This window comes from Entelurus aequoreus, linkage group LG12 (assembly GCF_033978785.1).
Source record: "Entelurus aequoreus isolate RoL-2023_Sb linkage group LG12, RoL_Eaeq_v1.1, whole genome shotgun sequence".
NCBI lineage: Eukaryota > Metazoa > Chordata > Actinopteri > Syngnathiformes > Syngnathidae > Entelurus > Entelurus aequoreus.
The window spans coordinates 66,137,725-66,164,287 of record NC_084742.1 but is presented as its reverse complement, the minus strand read 5'-3'; the positions used below and the strand labels follow the sequence as shown (position 1 = coordinate 66,164,287).

Here is a 26,563-nt window from a genome sequence, read left to right as displayed (position 1 = left end):
AGAAAATCAGTCCTTGTAGAAGAAGAGTGGTTTCTAGGAGATGCGGCGTCTCCTTTAGTGAGTATTAACGCCCAGCCAGATGAGAGCGTAATAAACCAAGAGACGGGAATCAATCCGAGGCCACGAGTAATCATTTAGCCCGCTGATTCCTCCCTTTGTCTTCTTCTTCTTCTTCCCCAGCACCGCAGCACGTTCCCACGGGCACCTGCGAGGTGGTGGCGCTGCACCGCTGCTGCAACCGGAACAAGATCGAGGAGCGCTCGCAGACCGTCAAGTGCTCCTGTTTCCCGGGACAAGTGGCCGGCACCACCAGGGCGGCGCCTTCCTGTGTCGACGGTACACTCTTTTTTTCCCCCACCGGCTCTCCAAGCACCACCATGAAGACAGACATTGAATTACAGTAGCGTAGCAGGCCCAAGTAGTCGTTAAAAACGGTTTTATTCAACAAGTATATTCAATATTTTTGGCCACGGTTTGAACAGTAACACTGTGTTTGGATATTTAACGAAGTGATTCTCTGGTCTACCACAGTTTCTATTGTTCCCTTATGTTATATTTTACTGTACTTTATTTAGTTAAAAGGATTATGCCAAAAAAATCCATAAATGCTTGATCTATAATTACTATTTATAGCTTTAGCTGTTGGAAATTATACATATAGTATATAATATATTAGTTAAATTATTATTATTTTTTTAAATATAATTTTTAGGGCGTGCCGGCTTTTATTTTGCCGTGGTGGGGAGCAGCAATATATTACATGTCAGGGAAACCCTGATATATATGTTTCTGTTTTAATGCTAAAATGAGATGCTTATGATCTCATTGGACCGCAGCTATCGATTATTTAATCCGAATAATCAATCAATTAATTTGTTCGATTGATCGAGTAATTGGATAAAACACAATTTTGCACTTTAGGGAAAAAAGTTGAAATAAACAAATATTTTATATATATAATTTTTATAATTTTCGTTTTAAATAAATGCACATCATCAACATAGAAATCACATAAATAAAAACAATTTTTAAAAATAGTTTAATTTTTTAAATAAATAAAAACATTAAAATCACAAACAATTTTAAAAAATAGTTTGATAATTTTTTTATATAAATAAATTAAAACATTAAAATCACATAAATAAAAACATATTAAAAAATAGTTGAATGCATTTTAAAATAAATAAATGAAAACATTGAAATCAGATAAATAAATAAAAATATGTAAAAAAACAGTTGAATACATTTTTAAATAAATAAATTAAAACATTAAAATCACATAAATAAAAACATATTTAAAAAAAATAGTTGAATGCATTTTTAAATAAATACAAACATTGAAATCCGATAAATAAATAAAAATACATAAAAAATAGTTTAATACATTTTTAAATAAATAAAAAAATAAATTAAATCACATTAATAAAAACACATTTAAATTGTTGAATGCCTTTTTAAATAAAGAAATGAAAACATTGAAATTATATGAATAAATAAAAAATATAAACAATTGTTTAATACATTTTCAAATAAATAAATAAAAACATTGAAATCCATCCATGATCTCATAGGAGCGCAGCTATCGGTTATTTAATCCGAATATTCAATCAATTAATTTGTTCGATTGATCGAGTCATTGGATAAAACACAATTTCGCACTTTAGGGAAAATAGTTAAAATAAGCCATATATTTTATATATATAATTTTTATAATTAAAAAAAAAAAAAAAAGCCCATCATCAACATAGAAATCACAAATAAAAAACAGTTTAATAATTTTTTAAATACATTAATAAAAACATTAAAATCACATAAATAACATTTTAAAAATAGTTTAATGCATTTTTCATCAAATAAATGAAAACATTGAAATCAGATAAATAAATAAAAATACATAAAAAAATTGTTTAATACATTTTTAAATAAATAAACAAAAACATTGAAATCCATCCATGATCTCATAGGACCGCAGCTATTGATTATTTAATCCGAATAATCAATCAATTAATTTGTTCGATCGATCGAGTAATTGGATAAAACACAATTTCGCAATTTAGGGAAAATACAGGAAATAAACAAATATTTTATATATATAATTTTTTTTTTTTTTAAATATAAATGCACATCATCAACATAGAAATCACAAATAAAAACAGTTTCAGATAAATAAATACAAATATTTAACAAATAGTTTAATACATTTTTAAACATTCATCCATCCATCCATTTTCTACCGCTTGTCCCTTTTAGGGTCACGGGGGGTGCTGGAGCCTATCTCAGCTGCATTCGGGCGGAAGGTGGGGTACCTGGTGGCCCTGTGGTAACTCACCACAGGGCCACCAGAGAGACAGACATCATTCACACAAATCACATTTCATAAATATTTTCTTTCACACATACGCCACCGCTCTCATGTGCGCTCAATTGAATCAGCCGTGTGGAAACTACGTCAGTGTATTTAAAATTCCGGGGAAGCCCGATGGACAACAAATGCGATTTTCCCAGGTTTCATGATAGTTTGAATTATTTAAAAAAAAAACTATATTTACCAGCGGTGCAGGAAAAAATACATCCACATCAGATCGCGATTCCTAAAATCGATTAAAAAAAACCCTAAAAACTGAAACATTTAATAATAAATAAATAATACATTTATAAAAAAGTTGATTTTAGGCCATCTTTCTGCAACTTAACTTACTTACTAACCTGTACCCTGTTTTGAAAAAGTTTATTAATAATTATTCAACCAAATAAAGAATGGGTTTAGATCAAGAATCGTGTTGAACACAGAATCGACTCTTTTTGGAATCGTCACCCAAGGAATCAGAATCGGAATCAGATTGAATCATTAGGTGCCCGAACATTCCCGGCCCTGATATTTACTCTGTTAAAAATCGGGCTTCCTCAAATTTGAGTGAATTTATAAAAGATAGTAATGCTGCATCGATTAATGGATTACTATCTTTTATAAATTAACTCAAATTTGAGGAAGCCCGATGGACAACAAATGTGATTTTTCCAGGTTTCAGGATAGTTTGAATCATTTAAAAAAACAAAAAACTATTTACCAGCGGTGCATGAAAAAATAAATCCACATCAGAATCGCCTTTCTTCATTTTGAAAAATCAATTTAAAAAAACCTAAAAACTGAAATTAATATTATTATTATTATTTTTATTTTTTTTACAAGAATACATTTATAAAAAGTCTATTTTAGGCCAACTCCCTGCAACTTAACTTACTTAATAATTATTATTAAGTATTATTAAATAATTATTAAACCAAATAAGGAACCGGTTTAAATCAAGAATCGACTCTTATTGGAATCGTCACCCAAGGAATCAGAATCAGAATCAGATTGAATCGTTAGGTGCCCGAACATTCCTGGCCCTGATATTTACTCTGTAAAAAATGCCTGCAATCAAATCCATGTTTAGAATATTTTTCTTAATAAAAACAACATGTTACGATTTGGCTGCGATCAAAACTGAAAGTTAACTTCCAATCCTCTCCACTTCCTGACACAATTAAACTCAATCAAATTGCGTAGATAAGCCAACTGGAAGTGTTTTCACACAATATGTTGAAAGTAAGAAGCGTCTGATGCTTTTCCTTTGATGACCCAAGGCGCCGCTTTTAACGCGCTAATGTGTGCCACCTCGGGCCCAGCACGGGCGCCGCCTCGGCTTTGGTGGAAAGGCGCGGCTTTCCTGCCTAAAGTCCGGATCCAATTGTGCTTGACCTATTCGCTGACATTTTCCTATTGACATTTTCTGCAAATGAGAGACGCCGGCCACAGTTAAACGCTCCGTGGGTGTTCTGGGCAGAAATGACCAGCACTTAACCTTTTAATTATGCTTCTCTTTGCCCGCCAAGATGGGATCACCTTCGGCTGCGCTTGGCGCTTGAAACCGAAGCCCTTTGATAAGTCGTCACATCCCAGGGAACTTCTCGCATGGATTTGATGTAGGCGCTTCTCAAACTGTTTTTTTACAGAGTGCCACCTCAGAAAAACACTTGTAATGACCATCAATGAAAATACAGTAGCGTAGTAGGCCTAAGTATTCAGCGAGAATTTGCAATCCCGGTACGCGTGACTAGAACTGAAATGCTTGAATGTCCAGGGTGAGTGGAGGGTGTGGACGTTGGAACGGTTCAAATCCGATGAGAAATGTGGGATATGTAGTAGATTGTATATTTACCATTCATTGTCAAGGGGGAGAAAAATTCCAGGAAAATGGGGAATTTGGGGAAATTGATGAAGAGTAGTGTGGGTGGATGGTTGAAAGGTCGGAATCAGGTAAAAGATGGCGCAAAATTTTGAGAACTCTGGGCATTGTAGAACTATGAATACGTCCATTCATTTGAATGGAAATTTCCTGGAAATTTGGGGGGAAACTGGATTTTTTTTGAAAACATAGGTAACACAACAGTTGTCCTAGATGGTATGAATGAGTTGGTTTTGGAATTTTTTGAAACGGTTGCAAAAATGTTGACGTAGTAACAGTTTGAATTTTAATTGGTATTTCAGAATTCCTGGAATTTCGGGAAAACCGGAAATTTAAAAATAAGAAGCACTTGTTGTCCCAACTAAGAGGAATGTTTTGAAGGTGAAATGACCAAAAATGGTTTTTGGGCTTTGGAAAATTGGGAATTCCTGGAAATTTTTGGAATTTGGTAAAATGGTAGTTTGATTGTCCAAGTTGAGATGAGTGTGTGGTCGGTGGGACGGTTCAAATCGGATGAGAAATGTGGGATGTGTAGTAGGTTGTATATTTACCATTCATTGTCAAGGGGGAGAAAAATTCCAGGAAAATGGGGAATTTGGGGAAATTGATGAAGAGTAGTGTGGGTGGATGGTTGAAAGGTCGGAATCAGGTAAAAGATGGCGCAAAATTTTGAGAACTCTAGGCATTGTAGAACTATGAATACGTCCATTCATTTGAATGGAAATTTCCTGGAAATTTGGGGGGAAACTGGATTTTTTTTGAAAACATAGGTAACACAACAGTTGTCCTAGATGGTATGAATGAGTTGGTTTTGGAAGTTTTGGAAACGGTTGCAAAAAATTTTGACGTAGTAACAGTTTGAATTTTAATTGGTATTTCAGAATTCCTGGAATTTCGGGAAAACCGTAAATTTAAAAATAAGAAGCATTTGTTGTCCCAACTAAGAGGAATGTTTTGAAGGTGAAATGATCAAAAATGGTTTTTGGGCTTTGGAAAATTGGGAATTCCTGGAAATTTTTGGAATTTGGTAAAATGGTAGTTTGATTGTCCAAGTTGAGATGAGTGTGTGGTCGGTGGGACGGTTCAAATCGGATGAGAAATGTGGGATGTGTAGTAGATTGTATATTTACCATTCATTGTCAAGGGGGAGAAAAAATCCAGGAAAATGGGGAATTTGGGGAAATTGATGAAGAGTAGTGTGGGTGGATGGTTGAAAGGTCGGAATCAGGTAAAAGATGGCGCAAAATTTTTAGAACTCTGGGCATTGTAGAACTATGAATACGTCCATTCATTTGAATGGAAATTTCCTGGAAATTTGGGGGTAAACTGGATTTTTTTGAAAACATAGGTAATACAACAGTTGTCCTAGATGGTATGAATGAGTTGGTTTTGGAATTTTTTGAAACGGTTGCAAAAATGTTGACGTAGTAACAGTTTGAATTTTAATTGGTATTTCAGAATTCCTGGAATTTCGGGAAAACCGGAAATCAAACAAAAATAATAATAATAAGGAGCATTTGTTTTCCCAACTAAGAGGAATGTTTTGAAGGTGAAATGGTCAAAAACAGATGAAAAATGTGGACTGTGAAAACTTTTCAGGAAGAGGTCAAAAAAGGGCTTTGGAAAATTGGGAATTCCTGGACATTTTTGGAACTTGGTACAGTGGTATTTTGATTGTCCAAATTGAGATGAGTGTGTGGTCGGTGGAACGGTTCAAATCAGATGAGAAATGTGGGATATGAAGTAAATTGTATATTTACCATTCATTGTCAATGGGGAGAAAAATACCGGGAAAACCGGGAATTTTAGGAAAGGGAAAACATGTTTTGTGTTTGACATAAGTGAAGAGTAGTGCGTGTGGGTGGTTGAAATGGAATCAAGTAAAAAAATGGGGCAAAATGTTGATAATTATGGGCATTGTAGAACTATGAATATGTCCATTCATTTGAATGGGAATTTCCTGGAAATTTAGGGGGCAACTGGAATTTTTTTGAAAACATAGGTTATACAACAGTTGTCCTAGATGATATGAATGAGTTGGTGTTGGAATTTTTTGAAACGGTTGAACAATGTATTGTCGAACTATGAATATGTCCATTCATTTGAATGGGAATTTCCTGGAAATTTGGGGGGCAACTGGAATTTTTTTGAAAACATAGGTAATACAACAGTTGTCCTAGATGATATGAATGAGTTGGTGTTGGAATTTTTTTCAACGGTTGAGCAATGTATTGTCGAACTATGAATATGTCCATTCATTTGAATGGGAATTTCCTGGAAATTTGAGAATATCTGGAAAAACGGGAATTTTTGAAAAAATAGGTAATACAACAGTTTTCCTAGATGATATGAATGGGTTGGTGTTGAAATTTTTTGAAACAGTTGAAAATGTTGACATAATAACAGTTACAATTGTAATTGGCATTTCAGAATTCCTGGAATTTCGGGAAAACCGGAAATAAAAAATAAATAAAAAGAGCATTTGTTGTCCTAAGTAAGAGGAATGTTTTGAAGGTGGAATGGCCAAAACCGGTTAAAAAATGTGAACTGTGAAAACTTTTCAGGAAAAGGTCAACATGGGGCTTTGAAAAACTGGGAATTCCTGGAAATTGTTTGAATTTGGTAAAATAGTGTTTGATTGTCCAAGTTGAGATTAGTGTGAGGTCGGTGGAACGGTTCAAATTGGATGAGAAATGTGGGATATGAAGTAAATTGTATATTTACCATTCATTGTCAAGGGGGAGAAAAATACCGGGAAAACCGGGAATTTTAGGAAAGGGAAAACATGTTTTGTGTTTGACATAAGTGAAGAGTAGTGTGTGTGGGTGGTTGAAATAGGATCAGGTAAAAAAACGTCCATTCATTTGAATGGGAATTTCCTGGAATTTTTTTGTGAAAAAGGGGAATTTTGGAAAACATAGGTAATACAACAGTTGTCCTAGATGATATGAATGGTGTTGGAATTTTTTGAAACGGTTGAAAATGTTGACATAGTAACAGTTTGAATTTTATTTGGCATTTCAAAATTCCTGGAATTTCGGGAAAACAGAAAGGGCATTTGTTGTCCCAACTAAGAGGAATGTGTTGAAGGTGGAATGGCCAAAAATGGTTGATAAATGTGGACTGTGGAAACTTTTCAGGAAGAGGAAAACTGGGAATTCCTGGAAATTCTTGGAAAACTTGCACAATTCCCCACATTTCTCACCCGATTCCAACCGTTCCACACGCTCATCTCACCTTGGACAATCAAACTACCATTTTCCAAGTTCAAAAAAATTCCCGCTTTTCCAAAGCCCTATGGTCACTTTATCCTGGAAAGTCCTCACAGTCCACATCTTTTAACCGTTTTTGACCATTCCACCTTCAATGCATTCCTCTTAGTTGGGAAAACAAATGCTCCTATTTTATTTATTTTTTTTGTAGAATTTCCGGGTTTTCACAAAATTCCAGGAATTCCGAAATACCCATTCTCAATTTAAACTGTTACTACGTCAACATTTTTCAACCGATTCCAAAAATTCCAACACCAACCCATTCATACCGTCCAGGACAATTGTGCCAGTATCAATATTTTCAACAATTCCCGGTTTTCCCGAAATTCCTAAATTTCCAGGAAATTCCCTTTTAAATGAATGGACATATTCATTGTCGCACAATGCTCTAAAGTCTCATAAAGTTGCACCATATTTTTAACTGATTCCCACTTTTCAACCACCCACACATACTACTGATGATACTACTGATGATACTACTCTTCACATATATCAAACTCAAAACATGTTTTCCTTTTCCCAAAATTCCCGTTTTGCCCGGAATTTTCTCCCCGTTGACAATGAATGGTAAATCCACAATCTACTAGGGTTGGCAGTTAATAGTAAAGATGTTTATTGTAAACTCGCAGCAAATTAGACGGAGCTCCTTGCATGTCAAAAACAATAGCTTCCATTGAAAAAATGTCATTTTAAGCTGTGCTTTCCCCAAAAAAACAGCACAATTTTAAATAAAAACAAACTTTACATTTAAAAAAATATACATAATAAAATGTAATACTTGTTTTATTTTTTTGTTTATGTTTTACAACTACAGTAGTTTTGTGAAGTGATGTAATAAAAATGGACAGTGTTTACGTTGGAGAGTGGACTTTTTCAGTCAAACACACAATCAGCAGCTTCTCCAATCAGCAGCTTCTCCATATATATAAATTGTTGCATTGACCAGCATTCCTCCAATGGGGAATTAAAATTGCTAGTCTCTCCCAGATTCTTTTTATGGCAATAAGCTGATGTTTATATTCAATCACCAGGCAGAAGTTGGTATTTTGTGGTTTATTCTCCAAGCTTAGAGGACAAACGTGAGACCAATCTAGTACACCAGCGTTCCCTCGCCCGGTCCAGATCGGTCTCTCCCAAACCCACGGAAGTCCCGTGATCCTCTCTCTGTCCCTCGCCCCCACTCCCGTTGTTTAGACTACTCCGAGTTATCTCTACTCTGACACATTCCAATCTAGAAGGCCGACACCTTACTATCAGACCTCAAAAGAAGGAAGAATACTAGCTATTCTTTATATGACTATAGGAGTTTAGAAAGAAGTAACACTTAAATGTGGATATGATTCTGATCTGCTTCCAACAATATATATAAAGATATTGCTCTGATGTTTTTGGCTGGCGTGAGACTCGTTCTGCTTGGGTACGGTGCAGAATAGTAGTCCAATTGCCTAGCCAGGTCCTGTTTTTGATGATTTATTTCTTTAATTCTGTGTGAATACCCTCTTCCCGCGCTTGGACAAAGTCAGGTCGCTCTTTAGCTAGGAGCTAATGCTATAACTTTCTAAAATTGATTTAAAAACAACAACAACAACAAATAAAAATGTATTGGATTTTTTTTTTTTTATTAGTATTATTATTATTATTATTTTTATATATTTATTTAAAAAAAAATTTTTTAGGGCCATCTCCATGCAACCAGAATGAGCTTTTCTAACCTATAATCTGTTTTGAAAATAAAGTTTCATTGGAATTATTGTACCAAAAATTACACCGAGAATCGATTCTGAATCGCATCGCCAACCCGGGAATCGGAATGGAATCGAAGCGTCCGGGGCCCAAAGGTTCACACTCCTAATAGGACTGTTGGACAGTCAAGTGTTGTAATGGATTGAACCTGGAACCCTCAAGTTGCTGGCACCGCCGCTCTACCAACCGAGCTACCGGTATGTGTTTTATTTTAAACTCTTTCTATTTAATCTACAAATTTGCAGCACCGTTTTACAAGCCGCCGGGTTCAAAGCGCAGGAAGAAAGTGGCAAATAACGCCATCATTTTGAAGAAGTCGTTGAACATGCATCAACCAAAACACGGTTCCAAAGCCTCTCGCTACACCACGCTGTTGTCGCCTGGCTAACGAGCCAGTCCAAGGTGAAAGTCAGATCTCTAACGAGCCGCCGCCACAACAAATGAATCAACAGCTCGCTTCCAGATGTTTCCAAACGTGGGCGCCATTAAGTCCTAACTGAAACGTATCGCGCGTGCGTCGCCCAGTTAGCCTTTAACAAGAAACCTGCCTGCTTTTGTTGTTGTTCATCGGCGCCGCCATCTGCCCGCCACTGACCTCCAGCACGCCGCTGATGTATGAACTAGAAAGTGAGTGGAGTATCAATTTACTGTCTTAAAATCACCAGCAAGCTGCGATAATGCTAATGTGCTAATGAGGATAATGACCACTGCGCTACATTCACTCTTACAGGATAATGGTGACGTGCCATACCACTGATTTTCTCGGCGATATCGAGTAACACTCGGGATGGTATCGGCGATACTGCTGCGATACTTGGTGCAAATATACCTAATGTGTGAGTTCAAATGTAAAAAGTCAAACAATTTAAAAAGCCAGGGCGAAACAAAGGATGGTGTTATTCTGCACTGAATGCCTTATCAATATTTGTCAAAATTATCAATATATATGTAAAAAAAAAATATATATATATATATATATATATATAATTATTTTTTATTTTTTTATTTTTACATATTGATAATTTTGACATATATATTGATAAATTAAAAAAAATATTGATATGTCTTATCAATATTTGTCAAAATTATCAATATATATGTAAAAAAACATATATATATATATATTATTTTTTAAATTTATTTTATATATATATATACATTTTTTTTTTTTTTACATATATATATTGATAATTTTGACAAATATTGATAAGGCTTATCAATATTTGTCAAAATTATCAATATATATGTCAAAATGATCAATATGTAAAAATAAAAAATAAAAATATATATAAAATACATTAAAAAAATTAAATATGTACATATTATTTTTATTATATGTATATATATATATATATATATATATATATATATATATATATATATATATATATATATATATATATATATATAATGTATTTATTTTAAAAAAAATTACATATATATTGATAATTTTGACAAATATTGATAAGGCTTATCAATATTTGTCAAAATTATCAATATATATGTCAAAATTATCAATATGTAAAAATAAAAATAAAAAATATATATAAAATACATTAAAAAAATTAAATATATATATTATTTTTATTATATATATATATATATATATATATATATATATATATATATATATATATATATATATATATATATATACATATATATTTATATAATGTGTTTATTTTAAAAAAAAAATACATATATATTGATAATTTTGACAAATATTGATAAGGCTTTTGGTGCAGAATTAAAAAATAAATAAATAAATAAATAAATAAAATAAAATAAAATTAAAAAATAAATATATGTTGTTGTTTTTTTTTACATGTATATTGATCATTTGGACAAATATTGATAAGGCTTTTAGTAAAGAAGCTGAAAATGTAATACAAAAATGTACACACAATTAAATTAACACAAAAAGTATTTGGAGGACATTTAGATTTTCTTTTAATAAAAAAAGAAAAGTGCTACACACATCATCAAAACAGTCTCAACTTTGTGTTAAGTGACACTTTTTTTTATTTCTAGTTATTTTCAAAATATCAGCTTTTTTCCTAAAAACATTAAATATTGTCAATGTATTTTTTTATTTTTTACATTTTTACACTTTTTGTTTTTTTCGTCAATATGTTGTGGGCCAACAAAACTGGAGCATTGGTCCACAAATGGCCCCCTTGCCACACTTTGGACACCACTGTAAAAAAATATGAAAGTGGTCTCCGTAAATTATATATATATATATATATATATATATATATATATATATATATATATATATATATATATATATATATATATATATATACATACTGTATATATATATATATATATATACTGTGTATATATATATATATATATACACTATATATATATATATATATATATATATATATATATATATATATATATATATATATATATATATATATATATATATATATATATATATATATATATTTAGTAAATGGAGACCTTTTTTTTTTTTTTTTTTTTTTTACAGTGGTGTCCAAAAAAAGAAGGCAGAGCACTTTGAAACTCGCTAAAAAAAACCTGACCAAAAAACTTTAGCAAGTCAAATTGACTCTTCTTCAGAGGGTACAAAGAAATGAAGGAATAAAGCGAGGCAATACTTAACCTGGACAAGGCTGTGGAAGACGGCTGGAGGTACACCATCACACCATATAGTCTGGAGGTACACCATCACACCATATAGTCTGGAGGTACACCATCACACAACAAGACGAAGGAGGGTGACACAGGTGGGCACGATCAGGTAATCAGGAGAGACATCAGACAGCAGGAAAAGGAAGTGGCCTGAAACGAGAGGAAGATTAGACTTTCAACATAAAACAGGAAGTTCGCCAGATAACCCCAAAAACAGGACTTCCCTCATATTGGAACAAATGCTGACATTTTGATAATAATAACTAAGAAAAATAACTTGTCACTTATAACACAAAATTGAGACTAAGTTTTGATGAATAATGTGTGTAACATTTTGGGGTTTTTTTTATTAAAAAAAAGCAAAATGTCCTCCAAATAATTTTTGTGTAATTTTTTAAATTCATTTTGTATACATTTTGTATAACATTTTCACATATATATATATATATATATATATATATATATATATATATATATATATATATATATATATATATATATATATATATATATATGTATATATATATATATATATATATATATGTATGTATATATATATATATATATATATATATATATATATATATATATATGTATATATGTATATATATATGTATATATATATATATATATATATATATATATATATATATATATATATATATATATATATATATATATATATATATATATATATATATATATATACATATATATATATATATATATATACTGTTTATATATATATATATATATATATATATATATATATATATATATATATATATATATATATATATATATACTGTATATATATATATATATATATATATATATATATATATATATATATATATATATATATATATATATATATATGTATATATATGTATATATATATATATGTATGTATATATATATATATATATATATATATATATATATATATATAGAGATAACGCTTTCAGTGCAGAAGCTGAAAATTTTATACAAAATGTATACAAAATTAATTTAAAAAAAATATATATATATATATATATATATATACTTTTGGGGGTAACAATTTGATTCAGAATTGATTCTTGGGGGTAACGATTCGATTAAAATTTGATTCTTGGATGTAACAATTTGATTCAGAATCAATTCTTTGGGGTAATGATTCGATTCAGAATCGATTCTTGGGGTAACGATTTGATTCAGAATTTATTCTTTGGGGTAACGATTCGATTAAAATTTGATTCTTGGATGTAACAATTTGGTTCAGAATTAATTGTTTGAGGTAACGATTTGATTTTCGGGGGTAACGACTCAATTCAGAAACGATATTTGGGGTAACGATTCGACTCAGAATCGATTCTTGGGGTAACAATTCGATTCAGAATTGATTCTAAGGGGTAACTATTCGATTCAGAATCGATTCTTGGGGTAACGATTCAATTCAGAATTGATTCTTGGGGGTAACGATTCGATGATTAGAATTTGATTCTTGGATGTAACAATTTCATTCAGAATCAATTGTTTGGGGAAACGATTCGATTTTCGGGGGTAACGACTCAATTCAGAAACGATATTTGGGATAACAATTTGATTCAGAATCGATTCTTGGGGTAACGATTCGATTCAGAATTGATTCTAAGGGGTAACTATTCGATTCAGAATTGATTATTGGGGTAACAATTTGATTCAGAATTGATTCTTGGGGGTAACGGTTCCATTAAAATGTGATTCTTGGATGTAACAATTTGATTCAGAATCAATTCTTTGGGGTAATGATTCAATTCAGAATCGATTCTTGGGGGTAACGATTCCATTAAAATTAGATTCTTGGATGTAACAATTTGATTCAGAATCAATTCTTTGGGGTAACGATTCGATTCAGAATCGATTCTTGGGGGTAACGATTCCATTAAAATTAGATTCTTGAATGTAACAATTTGATTCAGAATCAATTCTTTGGGGTAACGATTCGATTCAGAATCGATTCTTGGGGTAACTATTCGATTCCAATTCGATTCTTGGGGCTAACATTAAAAGAAAACTGGATTAGTTTGATAAAATTCTCCCAAACATTTAATAAAGTCAAATACAAATAAGACAACAAGAGAAGTATCCAACACTTTTCTTTTCTAAAGTAAATGTGTACATTGGATATAAATCATCTACATCTACTATATTACAAAACACATCGAATTTAAAAAAATAAATAAATACAAAACAAAATTATTTTTTTTTAAATTCATTATTGAATTTAGTAAAAAAGAATGGCGATCCATGGGAAGGTGGATTATTTAGAGGCCCCTCCTGTACTTGGTGGGTAAGTGTCCATGTCTCCGGTGTGTGTTGCAGCCTCCATCGTGGCCCAGAAGTGGTGGTGTCAGATGCAGCCGTGCCTCCACGGAGAAGAATGCAAAGTTCTCCCCGACCTGAAGGGCTGGAGCTGCGCCACGGGCAACAAGATCAAGACCACCAAGGTGACGTTCGGGGCCGGACCCTCAAAGTCTACAAGCGTCTCTTGTATTTATCCCAGGGGCCCGTGCCGGGTGTGAAGAAGAGCTAATGTTAGCGGAGGGGGCCCCCGGGGGCTTCCGATCGATAAGCTGCCATGTCTCCTTAGCACTTTGAGCAGCCAATCAGTCGCTCCGATGACCTGCTTTTAAGGTGGCAAGGCGACACCCGTATCCTTCAGCGTTGTTATGATGACCCGTAGACTGTGTACTTCATTATTTAACACCTGCAGCCTGGAGCCTGCACCTATCGACCAGGGACTTACTTGTCTGAACCTCAAAGTGGTAACAAATGTTACATCCCACTGACTATCATGCTGACCAAATTAACCACATTTTTATCTTCCATTCTTGGAGGTAATGATTCCATTCACAATCAATTCTTGGGAGAACGAGTCAATTTAGATTCGATTCTTGGGGAAACGGATCGATTTAGATTCGATTCTTGGGGGCAAAAATTTGTTGTAGATTCTATTCTTGGGGATGACGATTCAATTCAGATTCATTTATTGGGTTAACAATTTAAGTTAAATTCAATTCTTGGGGGTAACGATTCCATTCACAATCGATTCTTGGTTGTCAACGATTCGATTTAGATGTTATTCTTTGGGTAACGATTCGATCCTTGGGAATAACGATTAGATTCAGATTCGATTCTTGGGGTAACGATTTGATTTAGATTTTATTCTTGGGGTAATGATTCGATTTAAATTCGATTCTTGGGGTAAAAATTTGTTTTAGATTCTATTTTTCGGGATAACGATTCAATTCAGATTAATTTATTGGGTTAACAATTCAATTTAGATTCAATTTTTGGGGTCAACGATTCTATTTAGATTGTATACTTGGGGTAACAATTCGATCCTTGGGAATAACGATTAGATTCAGATTCGATTATTGGGATAACGATTCGATTTAGATTAGATTTTTGGGGTAACGATTCGATTCTTCGGAATAGCGATTAGATTCGGATTCGATTTTTGGGATAACGATTCGATTTACATTTTATTCTTGGGGTAACCATTCGATTCTTGGGGGTAACGATTGGATTTGGAGTTTATTCTTGCGGTAACCATTTGATCCTTGGGAATAACGATTAGATTCAGATCCGATTCTTGGGATCACGATTCGATCTAGAGTTTATTCTTGGGGTAACGATTCGATCCTTGGGAATAACGATTAGATTCAGATTCTATTCTTGGGAAAACGATTCGATTTAGAGTTTATACTTGGGGTAACGATTCGATCCTTGGGAATAACGATTAGAATCAGATTCGATTCTCGGGATAACGATTTGATTTAGATTTTATTCTTGGGGCAACAATTCGATTCTTGGGGTTAACAATTCAATTTAGATTCAATTCTTAGGGTAACGATTTGATTCTTAGGAATAAAGATTAGGTCCAGTATTGATTCTTGGGATAACAATTCAAGTTAGATTCAATTCTTGGGGGTAACGATTCGATTCACAATCGATTCTTGGTTGTCAACGATTCGATTTAGATTTTATTCTTGGGGTAACGATTCGATCCTTGGGAATAACGATTAGATTCAGATTCGATTCTTGGGATAACGATTTGATTTAGATTTTATTCTTGGGGTAATGATTCGATTTAAATTTGATTCTTCGGGCAAAAATGTGTTTTATATTCTATTCTTCGGGATAACGATCCAATTCAGATTAATTTATTGGGTTAACAATTCAATTTAGATTAAATTCTTGGGGTCAACGATACGATTTAGATTTTATACTTGGGGTAACGATTCGATCTTTGGGAATAACGATTCGATTCAGATTCGATTATTGGGATAACGATTAAATTTAGATTTGATTCTTGGGGTAACGATTCGATTCTTCGGAATAGCGATTAGATTCGGATTCGATTTTTGGGATTACGATTCGATTTAGATTTTATTCTTGGGGTAACCATTCGATTCTTGGGGGTAACCATTCCATTTGGAGTTTATTCTTGCGGTAATAATTCGATCCTTGGGAATAACGATTAGATTCAGATTCGATTATTGGGATCACGATTCGATTTAGAGTTTATTCTTGGGGTAACGATTCAATCCTTGGTAAAAAAAAACCCCGACTAGATTCAGATTCGATTCTTGGGAAAACGATTCGATTTAGAGTTTATTCTTGGGGTAACGATTCGATCCTTGGGAATAACAATTAGAATCAGATTTGATTCTCGGGATAACGATTTAATTTAGATTTTATACTTGGGGCAACAATTCGATTCTTGGGGATAACAATTCAATTTAGATTCAATTCTTAGGGTAACGATTCGATTCTTAGGAATAAAGATTCGATTCAGTATCGATTCTTGGGGTAACGATTCGATTTAGATTCAATTCTTCGGGGCAAAAATTTGTCTTAGATTCCATTCTTGGGGATAGCGATTCAATTCAGATTTGTTTCTTGGGTTAACGATTCGATTTAGACTCAATTCTTGGGGGTAACGATTTGATTCAGAATTGATTCTTGGGGTCAATGATTCGATTTAGATTAGATTTTTGGGGTAACGATTCGATTAATCGGAATAACGATTAGATTCAGATTCGGTTCTTGAGGGAACGATTCGATTTAGATTTGATTCTAGGGGGAACAATTCGATTTAGATTCGATTCTTGGGGAAACAGATTGATGTAGATTCGATTCTTGGGGGCAAAAATTTGTTTTAGATTCTATTCTTGGGGATAACGATTCAATTCAGATTAATTTATTGGGTTAACAATTCAATTTAGATTACATTTTTGGGGGTAAAGATTAGATTCAGATTTGATTATTGGGATAACGATTCGATTTAGATTGTATTCTTGGGGTAACCATTCGATTCTTGGGGATAACGATTCGATTTATATTCGATTCTTGGTGGCAACAAATTGTTTTAGATTCTATTCTTGGAGATAACGATTCAATTCAGATTAATTTATTGGGTTAACAATTCAATTTAGATTCTATTCTTGGGGGTAACAATTTGAATCAGAATCGATTCTTGGGGTCAACGATTCTATTTAGATTTGATTCTTGGGGTAACGCGTCGATTCTTCGGAATAACGATTAGATTCAGATTAGATTCTTGGGATAACGATTCAATTCAGAATCGATTCTTGGGGTCAACGATTCGATTTTGATTTGATTCTTGAAGATAACAATGCGATTCAGATTCAATTCTTGGAGGCAGCAATTTGATTCAGAATTGATTCTCGATTCAAACCGATTCTCGATTCAAAATCAATACCTCATTAATAATATTGGGTGCCAGTTCAATAATGAACTACATTCCTCCATAAAATAGACAAACAACGCTGATAAATGTTTATATTACATTAGATTTGATACAATTCTCGGGAATAAGGATTCGATTAAGAATCGATTCTTGGGGTGACTATTCGATTCAGAGTCGATTCTTGGGGTAACGATTCAATTCAGAATCAATTCTTAGAGTAACGATTCGATTCAGAATTGATTGTTGGGGTTAACGATTCGATTTAGATTAGATTCTTGGAGGTAAAGATTCGATTTAGAACCAATTCTTCGGGGTAACGAGTCGATCACTCGTTCCGATGACCTGCTTTTAAGGTAGCAAGGTGACACCCGTATCTTTCAGCATTGTTATGATGACCCGTATACTTTATTATCCACTTGTCTGGACCTCAAAATGGGAGATGGGTTTATTTTTTACGTCGTGACGCATGAATGTTACATCCCACTGACTATCATGTCGACTAAATGAACCACATTTTTCTCTTCTTCCTGTAGATTTCTGCAGATCGGGAGCAACTTTGGTAACATCACGTCCTTCACGGGGGAGTACAGGTGATACTTTTTCATTTGTCTTTCAACGACCGTATGCTTGATGCTAAATATGGACTCTGGCAGAACGTTTCCCACACGTTTGAATAAAAGCGTTGACGCTGTCAGACAACTAAAGAAGTGGTGGAATAATGAAGTCTTCATATCAAAATAACATATGGAAGACTTAAGTTAAAGTTAACTTTGACTTTCTTTGGCTTCAGTTTGTGTAGGTAATACATATATACATAATAGATACAAATAATACGATTGGAAATATATTATTTGATTTTTAGTCAATTATAGTATGATGATTATAGCTGAGATAGGCTCCAGCGCCCCCCGCCACCCCAAAAGGAATAAGCGGTAGGAAATGGATGGATGGATGGATTAAATAATGAGGATAATGAAAATATATATATTTTATGACATTTAAGTGTTTTTGAATGTTGGGTATATTTTTCTTTAAATACAATTTTAAAGTACTTAATTTTAAAGTACTTATTAAAAATGAAGACCATGCATAAGTAAGAAATAAAAATATATTACTTAATTTGGGAATAATGAATCCATTCAAAATTGATTATTTACATATGAATAAATATAAATATATTATAATTATATATATATATATATATATATATATATATATATATATATATATATATATATATATATATATATATAAAAATATACATATAAACATATATATATACCCCGGTATTGAGCACTGTCTAACGGATAAACCACAGTAACCTCGGCTATAAGCCGGTCGGTGAAAATAATGCATATATATATATATATATATATATATATATATATATATATATACATAAATATATATATATATATATATACATACATAAATATATATATATATATATATATATGTATACATACATAAATATATATATATGTATACATATATATATATATATATATATATATATATATATATATATATATATATATATATATATATATATATATATATATATATACATACATAAATATATATATATATATATATGTATACATACATAAATATATATATATGTATACATATATATATATATATATATATGTATATATATATATATATATATATATATATATATATATATATATATATATATATATATATATATATATATATATATATATTATATACATATATATATATATATATATATATATATATATATATATATATATATATATATATATATATATATATATATATATATATATATATATATATATATATATATATATATATATATATATATATATATATATATATATATATATATATATGTATGTATGTATACAATTCCAGTGTTGGTCCACCAGCGCCCCCTAGAATGTAATATATCTGTTTTTTCAGCGGTGGTACTTAGTTGTAATACACTTTTCCACCATTTGTGCCAGTAAGTAAGTAAGTAAGTAAGCAAGTAAGTAATTAAGTCAGTAAGTAAGTAAGTAAGCGCAAAAATTCAGAATCGATTATTGGAGTCACAATTCGATTCACAATAAATTCTTGGCGTAATGATTCGATTCGGAATCGATTCTTGGGGTAACTATTCGACTTCTTGTCAGGAGTTGTAATATACATCTATAAACAAAATTATTGGTGTTTTTAGTCCTTCCAGACATCTTAAGTCCAGAGATGACTAAGCAAGAATCAATGCCTGGGGGTAACGATTTGATTTAGATTTGATTCTTGGGGGACCCGCTTTGATTCAGAATCAATTCTTGGGGGAACAATTGGATTTAGATTCAATGCTTGGGTTAACGATTCAATTGAGATTTGTTTCTTGGGTTAACAATTCAATTTAGATTTGATTCTTGGGTATATGAGTTGATTTAGATTCGATTCTTGAAGATAATGATTTGATTCAGAAGCAATTCTTCGGGCTAACTTTTCGATTCTTACGGGGAACGATTCGATTCAGAATCGATTCTAAGGGTAAAAATTTGATTCAGAATTGATTCTTGGGGGTTATGTTTCGATTTACATTCGATTCTTGAAGGTAACGATTCGGTTCTTAGAGGGAACGATTTGATGCAGAATCTATTCTTAGGGGGAACAATTTGATTCAGAATTGATTCTTGGGGGTAATTATTAGATTTTTGAAGGTAAGGATTCTATTCAGAATCGGTTCCTCGGGGTAACGATTCGATTCTTAGAGGGAAAGATTGGATTCAGAATCGATTCTTGGGGTAACGTTTCGATTCAGAATTTATTCTTGGAGGTAACAATTCGATATTTAAAGGTAATTATTCAATTCAGAATCAATTCTTCGGGGTTTACGATTCTATTCTTAGGGGGAACGATTTGATTCAGAATCAATTCTTGGGGTAACAATTCGATTCAGAATTGATTCTTGGGGGTAACGATTAGATTTTTGAAGGTAAAGATTCGATTCAGAATCAATTCCTCAGGGTAACGATTTGATTCTTAGTGGGAACGATTCGATCCTTGGGAATAACGATTAGATTCAGATTAAATTCTTGGGATAACGATTTGATTTAGATTTTATTCTTGGGGTAACGATTCGATTCAGAATTGATTCTTTAAAGTAACGATTCAATTCTTGAAGCTAATCATTCGATTCTGAATCAATTTCTCAGGGTAACGATTCGATTCTTAGAGGGAACGATTCGATCCTTGGGAATAACGATTAGATTCAGATTAAATTCTTGGGATAACGATTTGATTTAGATTTTATTCTTGGGGTAACGATCCGATTCAGAATTGATTTTTTGGGGTAACGATTCAATTCTTGAAGCTAATCATTCCATTCTGAATCAATTATTGTGGGTAACGATTTGATTCTTAGGGGGAACAATTCAATTCAGAATCGATCCTTGGTGTAAAGATTTAATTCAGAATTCATTCTTGGAGGTAACGATTAGATTCTTGAAGGTATCGATTCGATTCTTAGGGGTAACGATTTGATTCAGAATCGAGTCTTGGTGTAAAGATTCAATTCAGAATTGATTCTTGGAGGTAACGATTAGATTCTTGAAGGTAATGATTGCGATTTAGAATCAATTCTTCGGGGTTTACGATTAAATTTTTAGGGGGAACAATTCGATTCAGAATCGATTCTTGGGAGTAATGATCAGATTCAGTATTGATTCTTGGGGGTAACGATTATATTCTTGAAGGTAATGATTGCGATTTAGAATCAATTCTTCGGGGTTTACGATTACATTTTTAGGGGGAACAATTCGATTCAGAATCGATTCTTGGGAGTAATGATCAGATTCAGTATTGATTCTTGGGGGTAACGATTAGATTCTTGAAGGTAATGATTGCGATGTAGAATCGATTTTTCGGGGTTTACGATTCGATTCCTAGGGGGAACAATTTGATTCAGAATCAATTCTTGGGGTAACAATTCGATTCTTAGGGGGAACAATTCGATTCAGAATTGATTCTTGGGGGTAATGATTAGATTCTTAAAGGTACTGATTCGATTTAGAAACAATTATTCAGGGTAACTATTCGATTCTTAGAGGGAACATTTTGACTCAGAATCAATTCTTGGGGTAACGATTCAATTCAGAATCGAGTCTTGGGGGTAATGATTAGATTCTTGAAGGTACTGATTCGATTTAGAATCAATTATTCGGGGTAACGATTCGATTCTTAGGGGGAACAATTTGATTCAGAATCGATTCTTGGGGTAACGATTCGATTCTTAGGGGGAACAATTTGATTCAGAATCGATTCTTGGGGTAACGATTTGATTCAGAATTTATTCTTTGGGGTAACGATTCAATTCCTGAAGCTAATGATTCAATCCAGAATCAATTCTTGTGGGTAACGATATGATTCTTAGGGGGAACAATTTGATTCAGAATCGATTCTTGGGGTAACGATTCGATTCTTAGGGGGAACAATTTGATTCAGAATCGATTCTTGGGGTAACGATTTGATTCAGAATGTATTCTTTGGGGTAACGATTCAATTCCTGAAGCTAATGATTCAATCCAGAATCAATTCTTGTGGGTAACGATATGATTCTTAGGGGGAACAATTTGACTCAATCAATTCTTGGGGTGTATATTCGATTCAGAATTAATTCTTGAAGGTAACGATTAGATTCTTAAAGGTAATGATTGCGATTTAGAATCAATTATTCGGGGATACGATTTGATTCTTAGGGGGAACATTCTTGGGGTAACGATTCTATTCAGATTTGATTCTTTGGGGTAACGATTCAATTCTTGAAGCTAATGATTCGATTCAGAATCAATTCTTGGGGGTAACGATTCGATTCTTAGGGGGAACAATCCGATTCAGAATCGATTCTTGAAGGTATTGATTCGATTTAGAACCAATTATTCGATTCGATTCTTAGGGGGAACAATTTGACTCAGAATCAATTGTTGGGGTAACGATTCAATTCAGAATGGATTCTTGGGGTAACTATTCCACTTGCTGTCAGTAATATACATCTATAAACCCAATTATTGATGTGTTTGGATGACTGTGCACCTTCACAGTTTCCAATCATCCTGCCTTCAGCTTTAAAATCAGCCCTATTGTCATAAAGTGATGTCTGTGCGGACGAAACCTGACACACCTGCTGACTTTTTTTTTCTCACTTCACACCAAGGTGGAGAACAATCTTCACCTGATAAATTAGCACCCGTCAGACACCAATCAGGTGGCTGCAACACCCTTTTTGTATTTTTACTTTCATTTTAGACGAAGCTGTGAAGAAGAATTCCTGCTGCTTCCTCTGCGGCTAATTGCTCTCACATTATTGCCCAGTTAATCACACACTTGTGATGTCCATCACTTCCTAAAAAAAAAAAAAAAAAGAACATTTAATGCAGCAAAGTCTTCTTTTATGGGCCTGCGGACACTCAATGAAAAGTGATAGTTTTACAGCCTAAACTACTGCAGCCTTACTTTATATATAAGTGAGGCTGCAGTAGTTTATGGAAAAGACAATATATATATTGTCTCTTCCATAAACTACTGCAGCCTCACTTATATATTGTCTTTTCCATAAACTACTGCAGCATTACTTATATATTGTCTTCTCCATAAACTACTGCAGCCTTACTTATATATTGTCTCTTCCATAAACTACTGCAGCCTTACTTATGTATATATATATATATATATATATATATATATATATATATATATATATATATATATATATATATATATATATATATATATATATATATATATATATATATATATATATATATATATATATATTAGGGCTGCAACAACTAATCGATTAAATCGATTAAAATCGATTATTAAAATTAGGGATGTCCGATAATATCGGCCTGCCGATATTATCGGCCGATAAATGCGTTAAAATATAATATCGGAAATTATTGGTATCGTTTTTTTTTTATTATCGGTATCGTTTTTTTGGTTTGTTTTTTTTGTAATTAAATCAACATAAAAAACACAAGATACACTTACAATTAATGCACCAACCCAAAAAACCTCCCTCCTCATTCACACAAAAGGGTTGTTTCTTTCTGTTATTAATATTCTGGTTCCTACATTGTATATCAATATATATCAATACAGTCTGCAAGGGATACAGTCCGTAAGCACACATGATTGTGCGTGCTGCTGGTCCACTAATAGTACTAACCTTTAACGGTTAATGTTACTAATTTTCATTAATTACTAGTTTCTATGTAACTGTTTTTATATTGTTTTACTTTCTTTTTTATTCAAGAAAATGTTTTTAATTTATTTATCTTATTTTATTTTATAATTTTTTTTAAAAAGTACCTTATCTTCACTATACCTGGTTGTCCAAATTAGACATAATAATGTGTTAATTCCACGACTGTATATATCGGTTGACATCGGTATCGGTTGATATCGGTATCGTTAATTAAAGAGTTGGACAATACCGGAATATCGGATATCGGCAAAAAGCCATTATCGGACATCCCTAATTAAAATAGTTGCCGATTAATTTAGTCATCGATTCGTTGGATCTATGCTATGCGCATGTGCATTTTTTTTTATTTTTTAATTAATTTTTTATTTATTTAAATTTTTTTTTTTTTTTAATAAACCTTTATTTATAAACTGCAACATTTACAAAAAGCTGAGAAACAATCAAAATAAGTATGGTGCCAGTATGCTGTTTTTTTTCCAATAAAATACTGGATAGGATAGAAATTTAGTTTGTCTCTTTTATCCGATTATTAATCGATTAATCGAAGTAATAATCGACAGATTAATCGATTATCAAATTAATCGTTAGTTGCAACCCAAAATATATATATATATATATATATATATATACATATATATATATATATATATATATATATATATATATATATATATATATATATATACATATATATATATATATATATATATATATATATATATATATATATATATATATATATATATATTCATATATATATATATATGTATATACACACGCATATATGTATATATACACACACACATATATATATATACATATATATAAATACATATACAGTATATATATATATATATATGTATATATATATATATATATATATATATATATATATATATATATATATATATATATATATATATATATTTATATATATATATATATTTATATACATATATATATATATACACACACATATATGTTTATACACACACACACATATATATATATATATATATATATATATATATATATATATATATATATATATATATATATATATAAACATATATATATATATATATATATATATATATATATATATATATATATATATATATATATATATATATATATATATATATATATATATATATATATATATATATATATATATATATATATATATATATATATATATATTAGAGATGTGCTTTAAAATTTAATATCGGAAATTATCGGTATCTGTTTTTTTTAATTATCGGTATCGTTTTTTTAAAATCTTTTTTAATATTTTTTTTTTTTATTAAATCAACATAAAAAACACAAGATACACTTACAATTAGTGCACCAACCCAAAAAAACTCCCCCATTCACACTAATTCACACAAAAGGGTTGTTTCTTTCTGTTATTAATATTCTGCTTAATACATTATATATCAATATATATCAATACAGTCTGCAAGGGATACAGTCCGTAAGCACACATGATTGTGCGTGCTGCTGGTCCACTAATAGTACTAACCTTTAACACTTCATTTTGCTCATTTTCATTCATTACTAGTTTCTATGTAACTGTTTTTATATTGTTGTACTTTCTTTTTTATTCAAGAAAATGTTTTTAATTTATTTATCTTATTTTACTTTATTAATTTCTAAAAAAAAGGACCTTATCTTCACCATACCTGGTTGTCCAAATCAGACATAATAATGTGTTGATTCCACGACTGTATATATCGGTATCGGTTGATATCGGTAATTAAAGAGTTAGACAATATCAGAATATCGGATATCGGCAAAAATCAGACATCCCTAATATATATATATATATATATATATATATATATATATATATATATATATATATATATATATATATATATATATATATATATATATATATATATATATATATATGTAGGCCCTCAACCAATTTTTTTTACCCCAAGTAAAACATATTGGACACCCCTGACTTAATGCTTCGGTCCCACGCAGGATACTCACAAGAATGCAGCAAAAATACAACCATGCCTACTGTGGTCGCCCTTTTAAAAAAAAATGTATTTATTTATTTTAAACAGGTGTTTGTTTTTTCCCCTCCCAGGTGATTCCAAGAGAGAAGAGGACTTTCCTGTAAATATAGAGACTTCTTTTCTTCTGGACTGCAACACACCCCAGATCCTTGGACATAGACCACGCTCCTTCTTCTGGACACCCGTCCGTCTTCACGCCGGAACTTTGCCGCCGCGTGCCAGATCTCCAGGCGTGTCCGTCCTTGACGCGGATGAAGCCAGGAAAAGATGTAGCAGAGTAGCATATTTTTTAAAAGAAAACTGTCTGGAAGGCGACATGTTCCCCTTTTCCACGTGGACCACGTCGGAGAAGAACACGCCTTTGGAGGCGGGACTTCAGTGACGTCATCTTCACAACATTGTCGAGCAGCTTGGGAAATATCACTTTTCTGCTTCTTTTCTGTCTGCAGGAGTCCAGGTAATGTAGCTGACTATCTACACCGGGGGTGTCCAAAGTGCGGCACGGGGGCTCATTTGGGCCGGCAGATAGTTCTTCTCCCTCTCAGAATCAAATGAATTCATTAATAATGAAGAATACAAGATATAACACAATAAAACAAAAGCTAAGATGTTTTCTTCCCCCCCAAAAA

General features: G+C 31.9%; 1 protein-coding gene across 1 annotated transcript in view; it reads left to right on the top strand.

The window, feature by feature from the left end:
• Positions 1-26,149, top strand: part of LOC133662928 (chemokine-like protein TAFA-2) — a 48,464-nt gene extending 22,315 nt beyond the window's left edge. Inside the window, exons 2-5 of the mRNA XM_062067131.1 lie at positions 181-336; positions 14,258-14,382; positions 18,185-18,241; positions 26,006-26,149. Coding sequence (XP_061923115.1) covers positions 181-336; positions 14,258-14,382; positions 18,185-18,214 — 311 coding nt within the window. The 3' untranslated portion in view covers positions 18,215-18,241; positions 26,006-26,149. The remainder of the gene's footprint in view (positions 1-180; positions 337-14,257; positions 14,383-18,184; positions 18,242-26,005) is intronic.
• Positions 26,150-26,563: the final 414 nt, after the last annotated feature.